We start from the raw sequence: 17,511 nt of genomic DNA, 5'->3' as shown, positions 1-17,511 counted from the left end.
ACATGGCTCCCTGATCACAACGCAAGACAGCAACGGGAAACCCAGGGCTCTTCTCTGACCACCAAGGAGCAGACCCTACCTGTGACCGAATGAGAAAAACAAGTAAACAGGACTAAAAGGGCAATTTGTTACACCTGTGCCAGACAGAAAAATGCATACGTAGTCCTTAGTGAATTGAGTGCACTGCCCTGTCTTCTTGTTCAGTTGAATCAAAGCATCCCAGGAGCTGGCTGTTACAGAACAGGAGCAGGAAAGCTAAATCAGACAACACCACTTTCCAAGAGGGACTAACCTCAGTGGAGAGGAAAGAACTCAAGAACTTTGCTGGCTTTTCCCATCCAGCATGGATGTACTTTATATTCTTCCCAACACAAAACTGATGCACAAAGGAGCTCATAAAGCTACAAAAAGGAGCAATGCCAAAATGAGCCACCAGGAACACCAGGAGAGAGCGCAGTAAGCAATGCTTTGTGATGGTCCAGATAAAAAAATAAACCACAGCTTTCCCAAAGCGTAAACTGAATATTTAGGTTGATGTAACCGAATGTGCGTAGGTCCAGTTTTAAGAACAGGGCAGAACTTTAATCCCCAAAAAATGTGGTTCTTTGGTAACTGAGCACAGCAGTACAGGAACACCTGCCATCACAGAAGTCCAATGGTACCTGGCCACCAGTCTGCTGCAAGGCAAAGCCGCTGGTGAACGTAGAGAGGACACAGACGCACTGCATCCAGCTGCGAAAGGACCCTGAGGGAGGCGAGGGCAGGCACGGGACATATAACACAATCGCAGGACAAGTCCAAACCTTATCTTATCACGACAGTATTAGAGGCATACGCTGAACTCTGTTTTTTCAGCAGGGTGCCTGTCAGTTGCAGTGCCATTTGCAGACTGTCATTCGGTCCGATGACAGAAGGGCAAGATAAAGCAGTCACATCACCCCACCTTACCCAGAAACTCTGCGCTGTCACAGAGCACTCACCAGCCATAACAACCCAAGTGGCAGGAAACTGTTATTATATAGCAGTATTTTTCCCCAATCATTATGTTGGAAGGTGTATACTTTGCCTATAATATTCTAAAGCTTTTGAAAACCAAAAGCATCAGCAACAGTGCATTCATATTCATACTTTTTTAGTGTTACATGAAGAACCGAGGCTACATCCTTTAAAGGCGATTCACTTCACTTGTACAAAGGATACTTCTTTTCAGACATCAGCACTCCAAGCTCTATTACTCATCTGCCTCCTTCCTTACCTACAGGATATGAAAGTTTAGACAAAGGTATTTGACATTAAAATCAGTCGAGAAAAACATCCTAACAAGTTTCCAAGTCTATTTGCTTTTCTTAGTGTGATAAGCTTTACAATATTTCTTGCAAGTCTCTGCTTCTCGTGTTTTGTTCAAGACGAACTGATTATCCTAATAAAATAACACCCAAAGCACATTAAAAAAAATCTTTTAATAGAGTGAAAATTAGAGTATCATATCTATTACACCACCCAGCCTTTCCCCTTCACTGGAGAACCATTAGAGCCTTTGGACATCTCATTTCAACAAGAAGGTTATTTAGTTCTAGAGTTTGGAGTAAAGTATTTAATCGCTAAAGGATTTGCAAATTACACATGAATATGCATGTAGCACTTCTCACCATGACATAAATCCTATTGTATATTTATGAATGGATTGCTTTGCCTCCAGCTTCTACATGTATATAAACACTGGTTTTAATCTTCAACTCCTTACTCCCTCCCTTCTTTTTAAGGAGTTGCTTAAACAAATTTGCATTTTTGGAATCTATTATCTACAGTGTATTTCTTGCCCTTTTTTTTTTTTTTTAAAACTCTGTAAACCTCCTTCTCCCATCAGGCAAAATGCTTACTTTATGAAAGGCTTTAAAGACTCTGCAAGTATGGCCATAAGAGAATGAAGCAACAGTGTTATACAGCTTGTGGGAGAGAAAGTAGAAGCAACAATCACTGGGAAAAGGAGCGCTCCGAGCATCAGAGCTGGGAACACAAAGGCATGAAAGGACAAGCTAACAGCTTGCCTGGAGCCGCAAGGACACCAGCTGAGGGGAAGTAAACCCTCCATAAGTACCTAGGAAGCAACATAAATAATAAAATCTTAATGTAACATCCTTAATTCATACTGACATAACTCCACTATTCCCTACACCTTTCATCGAGTATCTAGGCTGGTCACGAAGCAGCTGGATCAAAGCAGCATTTCAGCCTGTCTTCAACAAAATATTTGTTAATAGGCACTACTGCCATTCAAAGAGGTGTTGCCACACATCTGCCCAGCTACTCCAGGGAAGTAATTCAAACAATAATGCCTTTAAAGGGCATTGTTAAAATTATTTATTTTAGGTTATTTCACTGCAAGTCTATTCTGTAATAAATCCGATTGCGAAGAAACGCTTACCAACACACAGCACTCCATCAGAGGCAAGTGTCACTAGCAGGTTTCCAAGCAGAACGATTACGGGTACGAATTACCACTTGCACTGTTCTCATTTTTGTTACTACACAGCAAAACACTAAACACCGAGGAGTTAACCGCACCAGCTGCCTTCCTCTTTCAAGGACCTGGTGGGAGCAGCCATCTAGTCCCAGCCCTCGTCTTGCTGCCCTGCAGTAGAGAGCACAAGGGCTCCGGCAGCAGCCACGGAGACATGACAGGACATGGTCTGACACAAGACCAAGTCCTCCCACCCCGAAACAGTCACTGCCTGTTCACACATCAAAACCAGGCTGTGAACTGTGGCATGTTCAGCTGCAGTCATGTCTTCCTCCAGTAATCGAGGAATCTTTTCCCGATGGGAAGGAAGAAGCACCACAGCACCTGACTCAGAACCATAGTGACCACACCAGGGAGGACCACCAGCCCATCCAAGCTGCTGAAGATGTAACACAACTTGTCAGAACTACCACTCAAAACTGCAGGAGCCTGTGCCTGGGAAGCAGATAGAAAATAAACCAGGAAGCACTATGGGGTATTAGCCACAAACTACTGGACAAAGAGAGAATAAAGATGAGAAAATTCAATACAGAACATTTGCTTTAGGGATAAGAGTGGCATTTACAAAGGATGTGTGAAAACAAGCCCAAGTGGAGGACTCTGTGTGACCAGTTCAGTTGCAAATTTGTCTTTGCAAACTGAGATTTTTATCTATGCGACCGACCCTTTTGCAAATGACCAAGCCGAGTTCCTCAGCCACATACACCCTTTCCACCCACACATTCTTCTCCTAAAAAGAAATATTAAAAAGTAAATGAGGAGTAATGCCTAAGGAGTATAAGAGATCAGGTAAGCCAACAACATATGCTTTAAGAAAGTATTTACATTCAGGTTATGCTTCCCTTAGCATCCAGTAGAGACCATGATGGCAGATACCTTCTAAATTTAATTACCAGTGAGCCAGTGGCATGAGAAACTAACAACGCCGTACAATAGTCTATGAATAGTTAACAGATGACATATGACAATATATCTACCCTTATTTGGAATTATAGACCATATCAACTGAAAAGATATCACATTGATATTTGACAGACTGGATTTAAGTTAAATCTGGAAGCTTCTACGTTCACATTTAAAAAGCAAAAAAAAGAAAAGTTATGAGGTCCAATATACCTTGCAAAACCTTGGTGCCCCAGAAAGCCGTGGGACATGGTAGCAGCTATGACATTTCACTTTCCTGCCTGTATCGGTTAAAATAAGACAGAATAACACTCATGGAGGACTGTAAGGAGATCTCTTTACCAGACAAATCTGCCTTTGTCTAGAATATTGGAAAACTTACTTTGAGAACTAGCTGTTAACCAGCCTAAAGCCTATGTGTCCACATAAGAATTAAATAATCGGTGCCCATCAAGGCAACAGATTGTTTAACTTTGATGCTTAGATCTTGCAGTGTAAAATCCTTACTAGTGACGTAAGAAAAGACAAATTGCAGGTTTGGCTTACTGCCTTGCTGGCTGAGAAGTGATTTAGGTTAGCTGGATGTAGAGATAACTTCAAGGAATTTCAGAAAAATTTAAGCAAGCGGGTGAACTGACTACTGAAGTGGAGAGAGATCAGGTGTTGAGAAATCTTGAATAATATACTGAACAGAAGAGTTTAACCTCTTTATTCTCTGCAGGGTTAACACACACCACTAATCAAATATACCTGAGCATCACCACATACATGCTCCAACAAAAAAAAAGTCTGTTCAAAGTGCCAATTTGATTTCAAGTTTAACCACGCCAAAACCCTGCAATACAAAAGTGTTATTCACGTTGAGGATTTATCTTTTTTTAAAAAACACAAATGAGGATGAAAAAGTCACCTGGAACACTAAATACAGTACAGGTCACCCTAATTTAGATAAGCCTTACCATTTTATCTTAAAAAGACTTCATTTTCATACCAAGTTCTCCCTTGAGAAGAGTTTCCATCCTTGCTACACAGGATCACTCCACTACTCATAGGAAGCATCTAGAAAAGATCCTAAAAAGATGAAAGAAGTTGCTGTGGCAGCAGAGACCTTCCAAAGAAGGTCTTCCAAAGAAGGAAGGTCTCTCGCCAGCTGAGCCACTCTCGTCCCATCAAAACAGCAAAAGTCATAAGCAGCAACAAGAAGACTGAACCAAAGTCACATCAGAGGAACAAAAGTGGCACCATTCTGAACAAAGGTCGGGGCTGAACAGCAAAAGCCTGTCTAAAGAGCACTGCAACAATCTGACAGCTGTAAAAAACTAGAGAAGCATCACTAATTGAGCGTGGACCTTACCCTGTGTGCACTGTTGCAGTAGAACTGTCACATCTCCTCCATCAGTGACATCAGACGCAGAAGCTCAGCACATGCAGGCTGCCTCAGAAATCTTCACAACCCCCAGTGAGCCAGGGAGCCCTATGGAGCAGACAGGCTGAAGAGTTCCCCTCAGGGAAAGCAGCACTGGGGTGAGCAGAGTTTTCGGCTTTAGAGCACCATAGAATCATAGAATTGTCTGGGTTGGAAGGGACCTTTAAGATCATTGAGTCCAACCATCAACCTAACACTGCCAAGACCACCACTAAACCACGTCCCTTAATACCATGTCTACCCGTCTTTTAAATACCACCAGGGATGGCGATTCCACCGCTGCCCTGGACAGCCTGTTCCAATGCTTGACAACCCTTTCAGTGAAGAAGTTTTTCCTAATATCCAATCTAAACCTCCCATGGAGCAACTTAAGGCTATTTCCTCTTGTCCCCAGTGCACTACTGCAACACAGGCCAGGGGGAGCCCACCCTCCCCCGCCTGCCCGGTCCCTGCCACCCCAGGACAAGAGCTGCCCCATTCCTGGAGTGCCACCTGCTTCCCTGCTCCCACCCACACACCTCCTCCCTCGCATTTCAGTGGCTGCAGAGAAACCCAGTTCTACCAAACAAGTACGATAAACTCCACCTCCCAAGGGGGTTACTGCCAGCTTCTCTGCAGCCTGAATCAGGCTGGCTGACCCAGCACCACCCAAGACAGGCCACCAACCCGAGAGACTTCACGGGAAACAGGCTGGATAATTTGCATGGATGCATCACATGGGACAGTCACATACTTTCCATTATCATCTCCACCCAAATTCCCTTTGAGATAATTTGGATAAGCAGCTCAAAAGCACGCTCAGTCTTTTCAAAGAGTCCAACTGTGAGAACTTCAAGTGACCAGGATGAAGCTGTCAGTGAGATGACTCTTCCCATTCACTCGGGGGTTAGATGCCACGGTCCAACAGATTGTTGCTGCCAACCCATGGTGGCAACCTGCCTGAGCCCCTCAAAGGACGTTCCGCAGGACTGTGCACTGGATGGCTTGGAGGCTGCATGGGCAAGGGGACAGCCTGTGCAGCTGGGCCACCAGCATGTCTCACAGCAGCTGCAGAGGCTCAGCTGGCTCAGATGCCACATGAAATCAAAAGTTGGGTCTGGCACAAGCAAAATTAACTGCAAAGTTATCCACAGCACAGCTTTATATAGCAGTTCTGGGGCTACCTACGTTTTCCTATGCTGCTCTAAGGGTCCAGAAGATTATTTTGGCCACTGCTGTTCCTCTGCAGGCCATCCTCCCTGTGGTAGGGTGGGATGAAATAGCAGAGAGCCCTCTCCTTAGCAGGGGACTGCCCTTGTTCTGAGTACAAGGCTATTAAGGCAGTTGTAAGTCACATATGAGAAATTTTCAAGTTGTTGCAGGGCCATTTAAGCAACAGCTTGACTTACATTTTAGTTCAAAATACTTACATGACCACCTTACGTCTCAACTCTGCATAGAGCAGATATGAATGACTGCCTCTTGCAAATCAATACTGTTTATTGCGTGCTTTAAATCAATAAAGACTTCCACCACAGAGTAAATTCTTCTAAAACAGTGATTAGCCATTTGAGGAGAACTAAATAGTTTCACTGAACAGTACCATTAGTCCTGAAACATCAGCTTGACATCCCAGCCAGAAAGCACTTTGTCAGAACTAATTAATCCCCACAGCACCTCTACAAGATTGAGAAAGCAATTCATCTGCTTTTTAAATGTGTTGGGTACTTATGTTGCAGAACATCGTGGCTGGGGTGGAAGCCGTAAGCACCAGCGTAAACAGAGAACAAACCAAGCCAGCAGAACCCATCCAAAAGCATGAAAAACCAGAGAACACTGACAGCTGTAGGATTTGGCTTCTTTGCATCTTCCTGTTACACACCAAATCTCCTGTGACTAGCCAGAGAGTCTTCCAGATGTCACTTGACTGGATGAGTGGCAGTGAAAAGCAGTTATTATTCTATCGGGAGCAGTTTTGTCTGTTGTTTGTTCAGCCAATTATCTATGCATGTAGCTTAACAGGGAGGGGGGAGCGGTAACCTTAGGCTTTGTGAACAAGAACTCGGGGTTTTATTTGAGCAGTTCAAGCTAAGTCTTCATTACCACAAGCAAAGCACGTAACCTTACTAAACAGGTCTCATGAATGGCAACAAGCCAGCATCAAAAGTATTCCTCTCCAAGGAAGCGGTCGATCTACATAGCTCTCATAGATGTGTATGTAGCAGCACTAGTTTACATACCTCCACCTGACTTTACCTGGCTGCTGCCACCCCCCTTTATTCATTTATTTTTTTCAGCTAACACTTTGTGCTGCTGGTGGGGCACTCAAGGCCACCAGGTCCAGGCAGGCAGCCCCTGCACAGGGAGAGCATCGGCAAGATTTTCCCAAGCCGCCTGTGTGCTCTCTCCCCCTCTTTGAGAAAGACTTGAAGTTCTCTCATACTTGACACAACCCAGTGTCAAGTCAAGCCCAGAACATTTCAATCCTGGCAGAAAGCGACATGTCTCCGTAACACGTGCAGGAACGCGTTGTGGGGCAGCGAGGCTCCTCGGCACGCTGAGCAGAGCGCAAGGCTAGCCTTGGCAGCCTGCAGTCACCTCCAGGAGCACAGAATATGAATCAATCATTTAACAATAGATCCCTCCAGTAATTGAGATCAGATCCCAGTCCAAAAAGGCGGTGTGCCAGGTCAGTGACAGGAGTACCCTCAGCCACCTAGCACACATCATTTCTTTATGTACAAGTTATTTCGTTAAACTTTTTTGGACAAGTCTTCCCATGTCTTCCAATAAATTTTCTGGCACAAGGTAGGGGAATTTAAATCAGATTCAGACATGGAAAAGTTTGCTGCAAGCTCATCTTCCCGTAACTATGCTAGCTATGAAGACACCAGTGCAAATGGCACATTTAGGAGATGTTCTGCCCCACTGCTGGCTTCATCTGGGCTCCAGCGAGTGAAAAATCCACTCTTCCTGTAAAACTCGTTCAGAAATCACGGGGCAAAGCTAAGCACCTCCAGCTCTGGGAACACCTCCTCAGCCGGGCTGGCAGAGAGCCTGACCAGGTCAAGTGCCTGGGGACAGTTTCACAAGTGCCCCCTCAGCAGCCATTCCCCAGTTGCCCCCAGAGCCAGCTCCACTCCCACACCTCCCATGCACCTGCTCAGCCCCGGCTGCGCCAGCACAAGTTTCTGCCCAGGCATACACAGTCTGGATCAACTGTTTCTGTAAAATAAACCCAGGCAGTAAAATAACATTTCTCAGCCAGAACAGTTTCTGTACCTTGCTCCCTGCAGCGATACGGAATTTAACTCCAGCAGCAGCTTAAGGTGTCCCATCAGCAGCACCACCGAGCACCCGCCCCAGGTGACCAAGACAGCAGCCACCTCTCACCTGCCATACTCACACCTTCTGGGATTTACTAGCCAATTTTCTGCCATTCCACTGGATGGATATCAAGAAAAATACTTCAATATGAAAATACGTGACCTACATAGGAATGAAATTGTTGGTCCCCATGCCAAGTAAGTTTTCGGTATGTGGCAGCATCCCTAACTTCACAAGCTATCAGTCTTTGAGGTAAAATTAAAGAACTGATCTTCTAAGCAAAATGACCTTGCCAGAGCAGAAGATGAAGCTCAACCTACATAGTTCTAAACAATGTGATTTACAGAGATTTCTTCAAAAGCAATTTTGATCTTTTAAGACTCAGAATTCCACAAGATGCACTAAAAAGCTGCTGAGCTGAACAAAACTTCATGTTTTTCTTTTTTTTTTCCCCTCAAGTTCCATAGGGAAGCAAGACAAAAATAATGCTTTCATTAGCTCTAAAGTCACTGCCAACATCCTCTGCCACTACACACGTGTGCGCACCACACCTTTAGCAGGGATGCCCTTATTACAGAGCATCATACCTGTCGCTCCCAGCTGCCCTCCCCGGCTGTGAGTTTGCACAAGTGAGGAAGCACACTGGCTCTGCGAGCGGTCCCCTGCAGCCTCCAAAGAGATCGATACATCCTTCCACGGGGTTTGTCTGGGGACTCTCAGGGGAAAAAAACGCCACCACAAAACAAAACCAGAAAGTTTGATTTTTCATAACTGAAGAGGTCTGATTGATTTCAGCTCCAATCCACTTTTTCCAATTACAGATGCAGCCTGTGTTAATTCACCTTGGAAGGCTCTTGATATTGATGAATTAAAAAAAATGTGAGGTGTCACAATAACCTTACTTGCTGTCCTTGCCTCCCTATATATTAGCACTTAGATAAACCAATTAATTTTTCATTTGCTGTGAAAAAAATTCCTAAGAACAGCACAAGTCCTACACATTAAGACACCTGTTCCCAGAGATGGCACTTAGACAACTACAAAGATTCTATTTCTGTCAATCCCTTCTGTACTCATCAACGGCTTCTCAGGGCACACGCCAAACTGCCTGTTCTTTATAAAATAATCAGCTATTTTGGGGAGTGTAAACACAAGAAAGCAGCAGATTCACATAGATACGACAGGGTGTTTGGCTAGCTATCAGTAAAGAAAGGCAACAGTGGGCATCAAACTAGCAGCCTTCAGCTGCACAACCTACGCTGCTGCCAGTGAGGAAAGAAAAACCTAAGGAAGACAAATGGTCCATCTTCGAGAATTTTTCTCCCTTCTCCTTACGCTTACTGATTTTTATCTACAGGAAAGCACAGCTCCTTTTATTCTTGACGCTTTTCACTGCCCTCCCTTCTTCTAGCCGTTTCACTTTGGAGAACGTCCACATTTAACTTAGCTATATTTAGCTTTATTGCAGTGATTACAGTTATGCTATAGGCAAGTAATCCGAGTAGTGGACAGTTACATATGGAATTTTAGCTTGATGCTCACATTTCTAAATCTTTAATACAGGAAGCTCGGAGACCAAGCGTGCAGAGCAGACTGGGGATGAAAAGCTTCAAGATCAGAATAATGCAGGTGAGACAAAATACCCCGCAGCATTTCACATCACGCCTAGAAGGTGGACCTAGAGGCGTACGGCTAGATGACTGTGCTCTCTATACGGCATGCCTAGCAAGATCCTCAGTCTCAGCAAACCCAGCTCTTCCTGAGTAAATAGGTGGCCCTAACTATTTTAAATGCACAAGGTCTTCTACATGTGACGAAACATACATTGGCATATATTGGCCCTGAACCTTGGCAAACCTCTTCGCCAATTCTCTTCAGCAAAGCTTTACTTTGGAGGTTCAGCCTCGAAAAACCTCCACATGGAGCAGGAAGGGATTTCGGGAAGCAACTACAGGATCTGGGCTTTCATTTAATAAACGTCTCCAACCCTTTACATCAATAAGAGCCTTCAAGAAATGAAGGGCCACCAACTGAGGCACTGCTGTCTCCCAAAACAGAAAACATCTGCTGCTGTTTAGTAGCTTCACCAAACTTAAGCTAGAAGCGCTCCTATTTCACTAGCTTTCACTCTCAACAGGAGTCCAGTAATTGTAATAAAATGAGAAGCTCAGTCAGCTCCACGTAAAATAACCTAGAAAAAACTGCTTATACCACCATGCCAGCAGGAAGAGTATGAGAACACAAATATTGGTGACCGGGACGGGTTATCAGGCATCTCCAAATCCTCAGTGTAACCAGGAAGCTTCTGGGTTGAAAGGCAGAGAGAAGTGAAAAAAACCCCATCCTCTTCCAAGATAGTTTGAGGGAGAGCAGAGGTTCCCCTAAACCAAGAACCCCCCCAAGGCGAGCACACCCACCAGAACCCAGATACCCACCTCTAACCCTATGTCTGATGAAAGCAGAAATCTCACTCGGGGCGCTCTGTTGGTGCAGTTACCAATTTCCACTGATGTTTAACAACAAACAGCAGCTGGTGCTAACGTTTTGACACACCATTCTTATTTTCTATTTGGTCATCAGTGCAGACACACCCTCTGTGTTAAAAAAGCAACTGGGGCAACTCTCTCGCATGTTTTATCAAACGGTATGTACCGGCACATAACTGAAAGATCATGCTTGCTTTTAAAACTAGGAATGACAAATTTCTTTCCCTAGCTCAGTAAGGTTTGAGCTCCCATTACACCGTATCCAAGTCGTGAATTATTTAATTTCAAGCAAATCTACAAAAAAAAAAATCATCTATCAATGAGCTTTGTTTTACACAAGTAAAACCACAGTAGGTTTATGGAGGTTTTTTTACCCCCACCTGGTCACCAGAACTGCCTTACAGCTTTTTAACCCAAAAATTCATGCTTACAAGGTACCTCGATTCTTTTCTGTTACACCATACCACAGGTACAGTAACAGGTACGTCACAAAATTATACCGATTATTTAACCTTAGATGATTTCCCAAAATGCTCTTAACATCCACAGGCTTCCCAGGACTGCCCTCAAGTCTAGTACACCCTTAAAAGGTATGAGGCAAGAGCGCCCTGACATGCAGTTGCTTCAGTCAAGATTTCAAGCACCTGAAATCACAGAATCAGGCACCGAGCATCACTCAAGGCAGCTTTACAGGAGAGTGAGATGCCACCAGGTGCCAGTGACTTCCTACTGGCAAAGTCTAATGGCCCCTCTTACCAACAGCCCACCAGCAGGACTGGTGTCCTGCATTACGCAAGAGCTGGAAAACCACCAGCCCCACCACCTTCACCAGCCCAGCTTTTGATTTCATGCAGTCCAAGGCCAGCTGAGGTCCCACCTCACACCCCCTGCGTGCCCCCAGCCAGGCCTGCTTCCCCAGCAGCCTATTAAACCCACCTCAGTTAGCACAACCACAAACCTCACACCAACTGTGGTCACAAAAACAATGGGCAAGCTCATGCCCTGAAGCTAGATGGTATCTCTGCTCATGCTTATTTCCACTAAATTAAGCTAGAATGAAAGATTTAGGGAAGGTTTAAAAACCTGTGCGTCCTATCTTTAGCTACCAGTTGTTGCTCCCTGAATAAATTGATAAATATTACAAAGATACAGTCCTACTGACAAGCAACTGGGTTCAGAGAGAGCCCAAACGCACACATCTGTCTCCACATCCCTCAAACTTGCAGTTTTAGAGCCATGTTTCCTAGTATCTGTTGCTTTTCTCTGGGTAAAAGGCAGCATGTGTAAGCACAGCACAGAGAGCACTGTAGCGAATACACAAATCAACCTCTCGGCTGTGGCAATTTTAAAGATGATTTGTAAAAGGCTACGCTTTAAATATTTAAACTTAAAATACACTGTTAAAGTCCAATGAGCTGTGCACAAACCCAAGCTCACTACTGCAGGAAGTAGTTATCTTATGACTTGAGCTGATCAGAAATTCCCCATCAGCTGGTTTTCACACAGTGGCAGTTCACTGAAAGAGAAACTTCTTTCCTGTATGTCAGAGCAGGGCTTTGGCTTATGCAAGCACATGGTCCCCCAGGTGATAAGTAAATGTTGTGTCACATAGTTGTTCTAGTGTTGGACCAATAAACTCTTCAAAACCTTGAGGATTTTCAGGGGGAGTGTCCAACAGAGCTTGTTGTCTTGGTAGCGCTACTAGAAGATGACTCAGATGCAAAGCTCGTCAGGGCCGTGAGTATTCAGGTATATTTCTATGTGCACAGCAAATATGTCATATGATAGGACTTATCAGTATGTATGTGAATATTCTCCATTAACAGTGGTGAGTATGTAATGTTTCTGCAACAGCTCAGTACACATGCATAAATAAGGCACCCATTTAGTCATTATTGTCATTTTTGAATCGCTAACCAAGGACAGATGAGAATTTTTATAATCCAGTACCAGGCCTATTATATTTCTCACTTGGCTTCATCCTCTGTAACAAAATAAAGATGCCAGGAAAGCATTCCTAATTTAAGCCTGTATTGACTTATGACAGTTAAAAAACACACCTTGAAGCAACCGTGTTTTAGCTCTTCTTGAGCATATTACCAAAATAGAAGCCTCAAAACAAGTTCAAAACCCCCAGCCAGCTGCAGGTTACATTTGTGTACAGTACACACAAGGATTATTCCTGGAATGCAGAACACTCCTTAAAATCTCATAAAATTGGACAATCATTCACCTCCACGCTTAACAAAAAAACATCAAAGCAGAACCAGAGAGAAGGCAAAGTGCTGCCATCCTGCCAACAATGGAAGCCCCTTCAAGGAACCGATCACTGGGGCAAGGGAAAGAAATGAAAACAAATTCAGGAATTACACTACCTGCCCCATCACAAGGGGAACACTCACTGTCAAATGGGGGGGGAAGCATGTAAAACTTATCAACAGATTCAGATTGCTGGAATTCCCAGCTCATCAAGATGGATTTTTGAGTCGTGTGTCCGGGAGCTTCGGCAAACAGAGCATTAGATGTGAATTACAGAACTTCTGATTTCAACAGAGATCCAGAAGTTGAGCTTCCCACATGGTCGAGCTACAATACCCGGGCTCACCATAACCGCCGTGAGCACGGAGCCAGAACGTGCTAGGACAGAGCGTTGCTTAGAAAATGACCCGGGTCTTGAACAGTAGGCTGCTTTCTCTAACTTTTAAGCACAGGTAAAGAGTTCCTCAGAGCAGGCAGGAGCAGGCGGAGACCGCTGGGGAGCAGGAGGGAGACGGGGGCCATCAGAAACGCGCCCTGAAGCCAGCGACCTCCGCAACGGCCACGCTGACCGAGGCCGCAGAGCTGCCTGCGGAGGTGGGCCACCGCGGCACGACCCAACCCACCGAGCCCCCTCCGACCCACCGAGCCCCCCCCGACCCCGCTCCGCCGGTCCCTGCCGAGACCCCGCCGCGGCCGCGGGGACTGCCCGCCCTGCCACCCTCCGCTCCCGCGGCCGCGCTGATGCCGGCGCTGCGGGATGCGGGTCCGCACGACGCCCGCAGACGGGAGCGCAGGTGGGCAGCAAGATGCGAACGGCAAAACAACCACCTCGCTGACGTCCGCCACCCCTCGCCTCCCGCGCAGCGGGCAGGTGCCCCGCCGGGGACGCGGGTAAGGAAAACCCCTCTCTCGCCGGGCCGGGGGGCGGCAGCAGGTACCGCCCGGGCACCCCGGGGGCGAGGGGAGGCCGCGCCGGGCGGCAGCCCCCCCTCCGACAGGCGCCGTGCCCCGCAGCCCGGCCAGGGGAGGGGAGGAGGCCCCGGTGCGACACCACCACCACCCGGCCCCGCCACCCACCTGTCGCGGGGGTCGACCCAGCTGGTGGTGCGGCTGCCGTGGTCGATGTAGTACACCTTCCCGTCGTAGTCCCGCGCCTCCTCCCAGCCCTCGGGCAGCGGCAGCTCCTTCCGCGGCATCGTCCCCACCGCCGGCCGCGCTGCCCCATCCACCGCTCCGCTCCGCGGCGAGGCGGCGGGGGCAGGGCCGGGCCGGGCCGGGCCTCCCCTCCCGCGGGCAGCGAGGAGCGGTACGGGGGCCGCGCCGGCCCAGCCGCGCAGGGAAGCGCCGCCGCCGCCGGGCAGCCTCACATGCCGGCCCCGCGGCGGGGGCGGAGCCGGCTGAGGCGGGCGGGGGCGGTGCGGGGAGGGCGAGCCGGCGGTCGGCCCTGCGGCGGGGGAACCCCGGCCCGCCCGGCCCCTCACGCCTCCATTTCCTGCCGCCCCGCCGGCGGCCGCGCGGCCGGTCCCGGGGCGGCCCCGCCCCCGCGGCGCGGCCCCGCCCGCCCCGCGCGCACCAGAGCGCCCCCTGCCGGCGGGGAGGGGGGGCACGTGCGGCGGGGCCCGGTGTGGGGGTCCCGGTGTGGGGGTCCCGGTGTGGGGGTCCCGGTGTGGGGGCCCCGGTGTGTGGGCGCCGCAGGGCGGCAGACAGGAGGCCAGGGGTGCAGGGCGCCGCTGCCGCGCCCAGCCCGGCCCCGCCGGCAGGACGGGGTGCGGTGATGGCGGCGGAAAGCAGCGCGGGGTCTGCTGGGTGCCCCGGGACGCGGGCCCGTGGTGCCGGGGGGCGGCACTCGCGGACCGGCACCCGAACTCATCCCGCACCGGGGACGCCCCTCGGGCTCTGAGGGCTCCCTGCCCGCCGGTGCGCTGCCATCCGGGCTGCGGCGGGACCCCGGCGGTGCGGGGACCCCTCGGGAATGAAGGGACCCCCGGCAGCACAGGGACCCCCCAACGGCACAGGGACCCCCGGCGCTGCGGGACCCCCGCAGCGCAGCCCCCGACTCCGCCTGGGCTCCCCCGGGGGCGCGGCGCCGGGCCGTGTTTGCTGGCACAAGCGGCGCAGCCACCGGGGCTGCCCGGGGGGGGTCTCCACGGGGGTGACTTTTCCATTTCTGCGGCTTCAGGAGCGGAAGCTCCTTGCAGCTGGGTGTGCAGATGCAGGGAGGCCATCGCCAGGAGCGCAGGGTTACAAAAACAGGTCAGGGTAGCACCAGAAGGTCCTGCCCCAGGCCAGGGTGTCCATGGTTGTGTCCTTTCCCGTGCCGCTGCCACCATGGCTGGGCTGTTGCCATTCCCGAGCGTGGCTCCGGCAGTGCCCCATGGATGGAGCCAGCTGCAGTGCCCCATGGATGGAGCCACGAGGACGTGCCCTCCCCGGGCTCCTGTCCCCGGATTTCAGTAATTTCGGCTTGAAGAGACTGCCCACGACAATGAAAGCCCGTGCAATGGCAGGGCGACCCGCGCTCTGTGGCGATGGCGGGAGTTGTGCGTGCGGTTGGGTCGCGTTTTCCCCGGGGAGCGCCAGCTGGTTCCCCAGGGGAAAAAGCAAAAAGTTTTGTAGAGCTCCAGCTATTGAAAGAGCAGAATGGAGCGGGGATCCCTGCCAAGCACTGGGATGCACAAGGAAACCGGAGGATGGGAAGAGGGGAGCCACCAAGGCCTGGGGAGGAAAAGTAAAAGCGAGGGAGACGAGTAGAAATAACATCTCATTTTTGTGCCAGATTTCGAGGGTAGGATAACTTCTTTCAGGCTTTCTGACAACCTGCTGGGAGTCAGAACCGCTAATTCTCCAGAGGCCGAAGCAGACCGCAGTAGCAGTTGGCTGATGAAGTGGTTGAGCAGGGAAGAAAATGAAGGCAAGTAAAACTGAAAGCAAGGCATTTGGAAAATTGCCTGATTTAACCCCTTTTTTATCTGAAGCCCCCCCTGGAGGGGGCCACTGAATGCATTGCTTCTATGAACGGGACCATCCACGAGACTTTTAAATTAATAATAAAGCAAAGAAAAAGGGAACAAACCCTGTGTGCGTCCACAGCTCTAAGGGAAGGTTGTGGTTCCTGGGGGAGCGGCGCCGCACCAGCGAGCCGACACCGGCACTGCCGGCAGCCCAGGGCCCCAGCCAGTGGCCAGCAGTGGGTTTCTGCGCGGCACTGGGATAGCCACCGATAGCCGCATTTTCTCTGTACAGCTTTTAATTGCGTGAATAATGGTGTTTCTCCCTTTGTAAAACACCCAGCAAAGTCCTGAAGACATTTAAAAGGGGGAACTGTAACTGCAGAAAAAAATAATGAGCAACAACTAATGTTTTTAAATATTACAAGAGAAGAAGTAAATAACAAAGTGATAAGAAATTAATGTGTGTTTTCATATTCCTGTATTTCCGGTCTTACGTTCACGCACTCTTCCAAAAGGCATGTTTCATTTTAAAGTGTTTTTTCAAATTTTCAGAGCGTGTGTAGATCATATAGAGAAAAGCTATAAGTAAAGAAGCTGACCAAATACCTTTTCTTTTCCAGATATCATCAGCTGCGTTTATGAAGAAAGTAATTGTGTAAGTTTTTTAAAGATAGTTGCTTTTGAGATAAATATAAGTATTTATTATATTGAAGTAAATATTTCTGACTAAAGTTGAAAGGTCTTATTTTTCCCTTTATTTTTTAACTCGTGAAAAAAACCAAAAACAAAACCCTCTCATTGAACCGCATGAATTTATGAATGTAATCAGCAATGTGCTTGTGGTAACTTATTCCCTTTTACCGCTTACACTCACAACAAAAGAATTCAGCGTGATCAGCGTCTGTTTGAACTGCAAAGCAATAAACAAACAGGTGATTGTTTTCTCATGAGCAAAGAAAGGGAAGGTTTGGTTGGTGGGTAAGCGCTTACCTATGTGAAAGGGAAGAACAGAGCAGGGAACAAAGTCTGCAGAAACCTCTTTTTTTTTTTTTTTTTTTTTATTTTTTTTATTTTGGCCGGGGTTCAATGTCTCCAGCGTGACCTCCCCGGCCCCACGCCGCCGGCCCATCCTGCTCTGCCCAGTCCACCACCCGCCGGGTCACAAATTATTCAGTAACAAGCGCAGGCATTTTCTGATGGTGGTTTCTGCTGGGGGGAAGCTGGATGCTCGCTGCTTGGGGTTTTGGTGGTTTGGTTTTTTTCTTCCCCAATGCATTAAAAGTCTGTATTTTCATACTCGGCACTTAAAGCTCTGTTCTTAATCGACTGCGAATAACAAAAACACACACGTCAAAAGCTACTAGAGCGCAATATTGGCCTCTTAGACAATATCTTCAAGTGTCTGAACTGAAATAGGAGGAAAAATTGTTTTAAAATCAATTGCCAGGGAACAATTACGTTTTCCTGAAATACCGCATTTTGGTTGAAGCCTCCAACTTGACGTTTCTATGGAGGGTTGCCTTTTCCTTGTAGAAAGCCTCTTCCCCACCCCCAAACTGTATGCCAATTTTTTTTCACTTTCCAAATGGCTTTTTTTAAAAAAAAAAAAAAAAAAAAAAGTCAAAACCAGCTTTGGAAAGATGGAATGTTTCATTTTGG

At 48.0% G+C, this 17,511-nt stretch overlaps 1 protein-coding gene across 3 annotated transcripts in view; it reads right to left on the bottom strand.

Annotated features, from left to right (window-relative positions):
* Positions 1-14,339, bottom strand: part of WWC1 (WW and C2 domain containing 1) — a 71,817-nt gene extending 57,478 nt beyond the window's left edge. The window contains exon 1 of one of the 3 annotated variants that reach the window (XR_008468869.1): positions 13,979-14,339. Coding sequence is in view for 2 of the 3 variants with exons in the window: in XM_054217512.1 (XP_054073487.1) it covers positions 13,979-14,126 (148 nt within the window). In the remaining variant the exon portion in view is untranslated. The remainder of the gene's footprint in view (positions 1-13,978) is intronic. The other 2 variants (XM_054217512.1, XM_054217511.1) reach the window with 2 other exon arrangements.
* Positions 14,340-17,511: the final 3,172 nt, after the last annotated feature.

The sequence above is a fragment of the Rissa tridactyla genome, chromosome 11 (assembly GCF_028500815.1).
Source record: "Rissa tridactyla isolate bRisTri1 chromosome 11, bRisTri1.patW.cur.20221130, whole genome shotgun sequence".
In the NCBI taxonomy this organism is placed as follows: Eukaryota; Metazoa; Chordata; class Aves; order Charadriiformes; family Laridae; genus Rissa; species Rissa tridactyla.
This window is presented reverse-complemented; position numbering and strand designations above follow the sequence as displayed.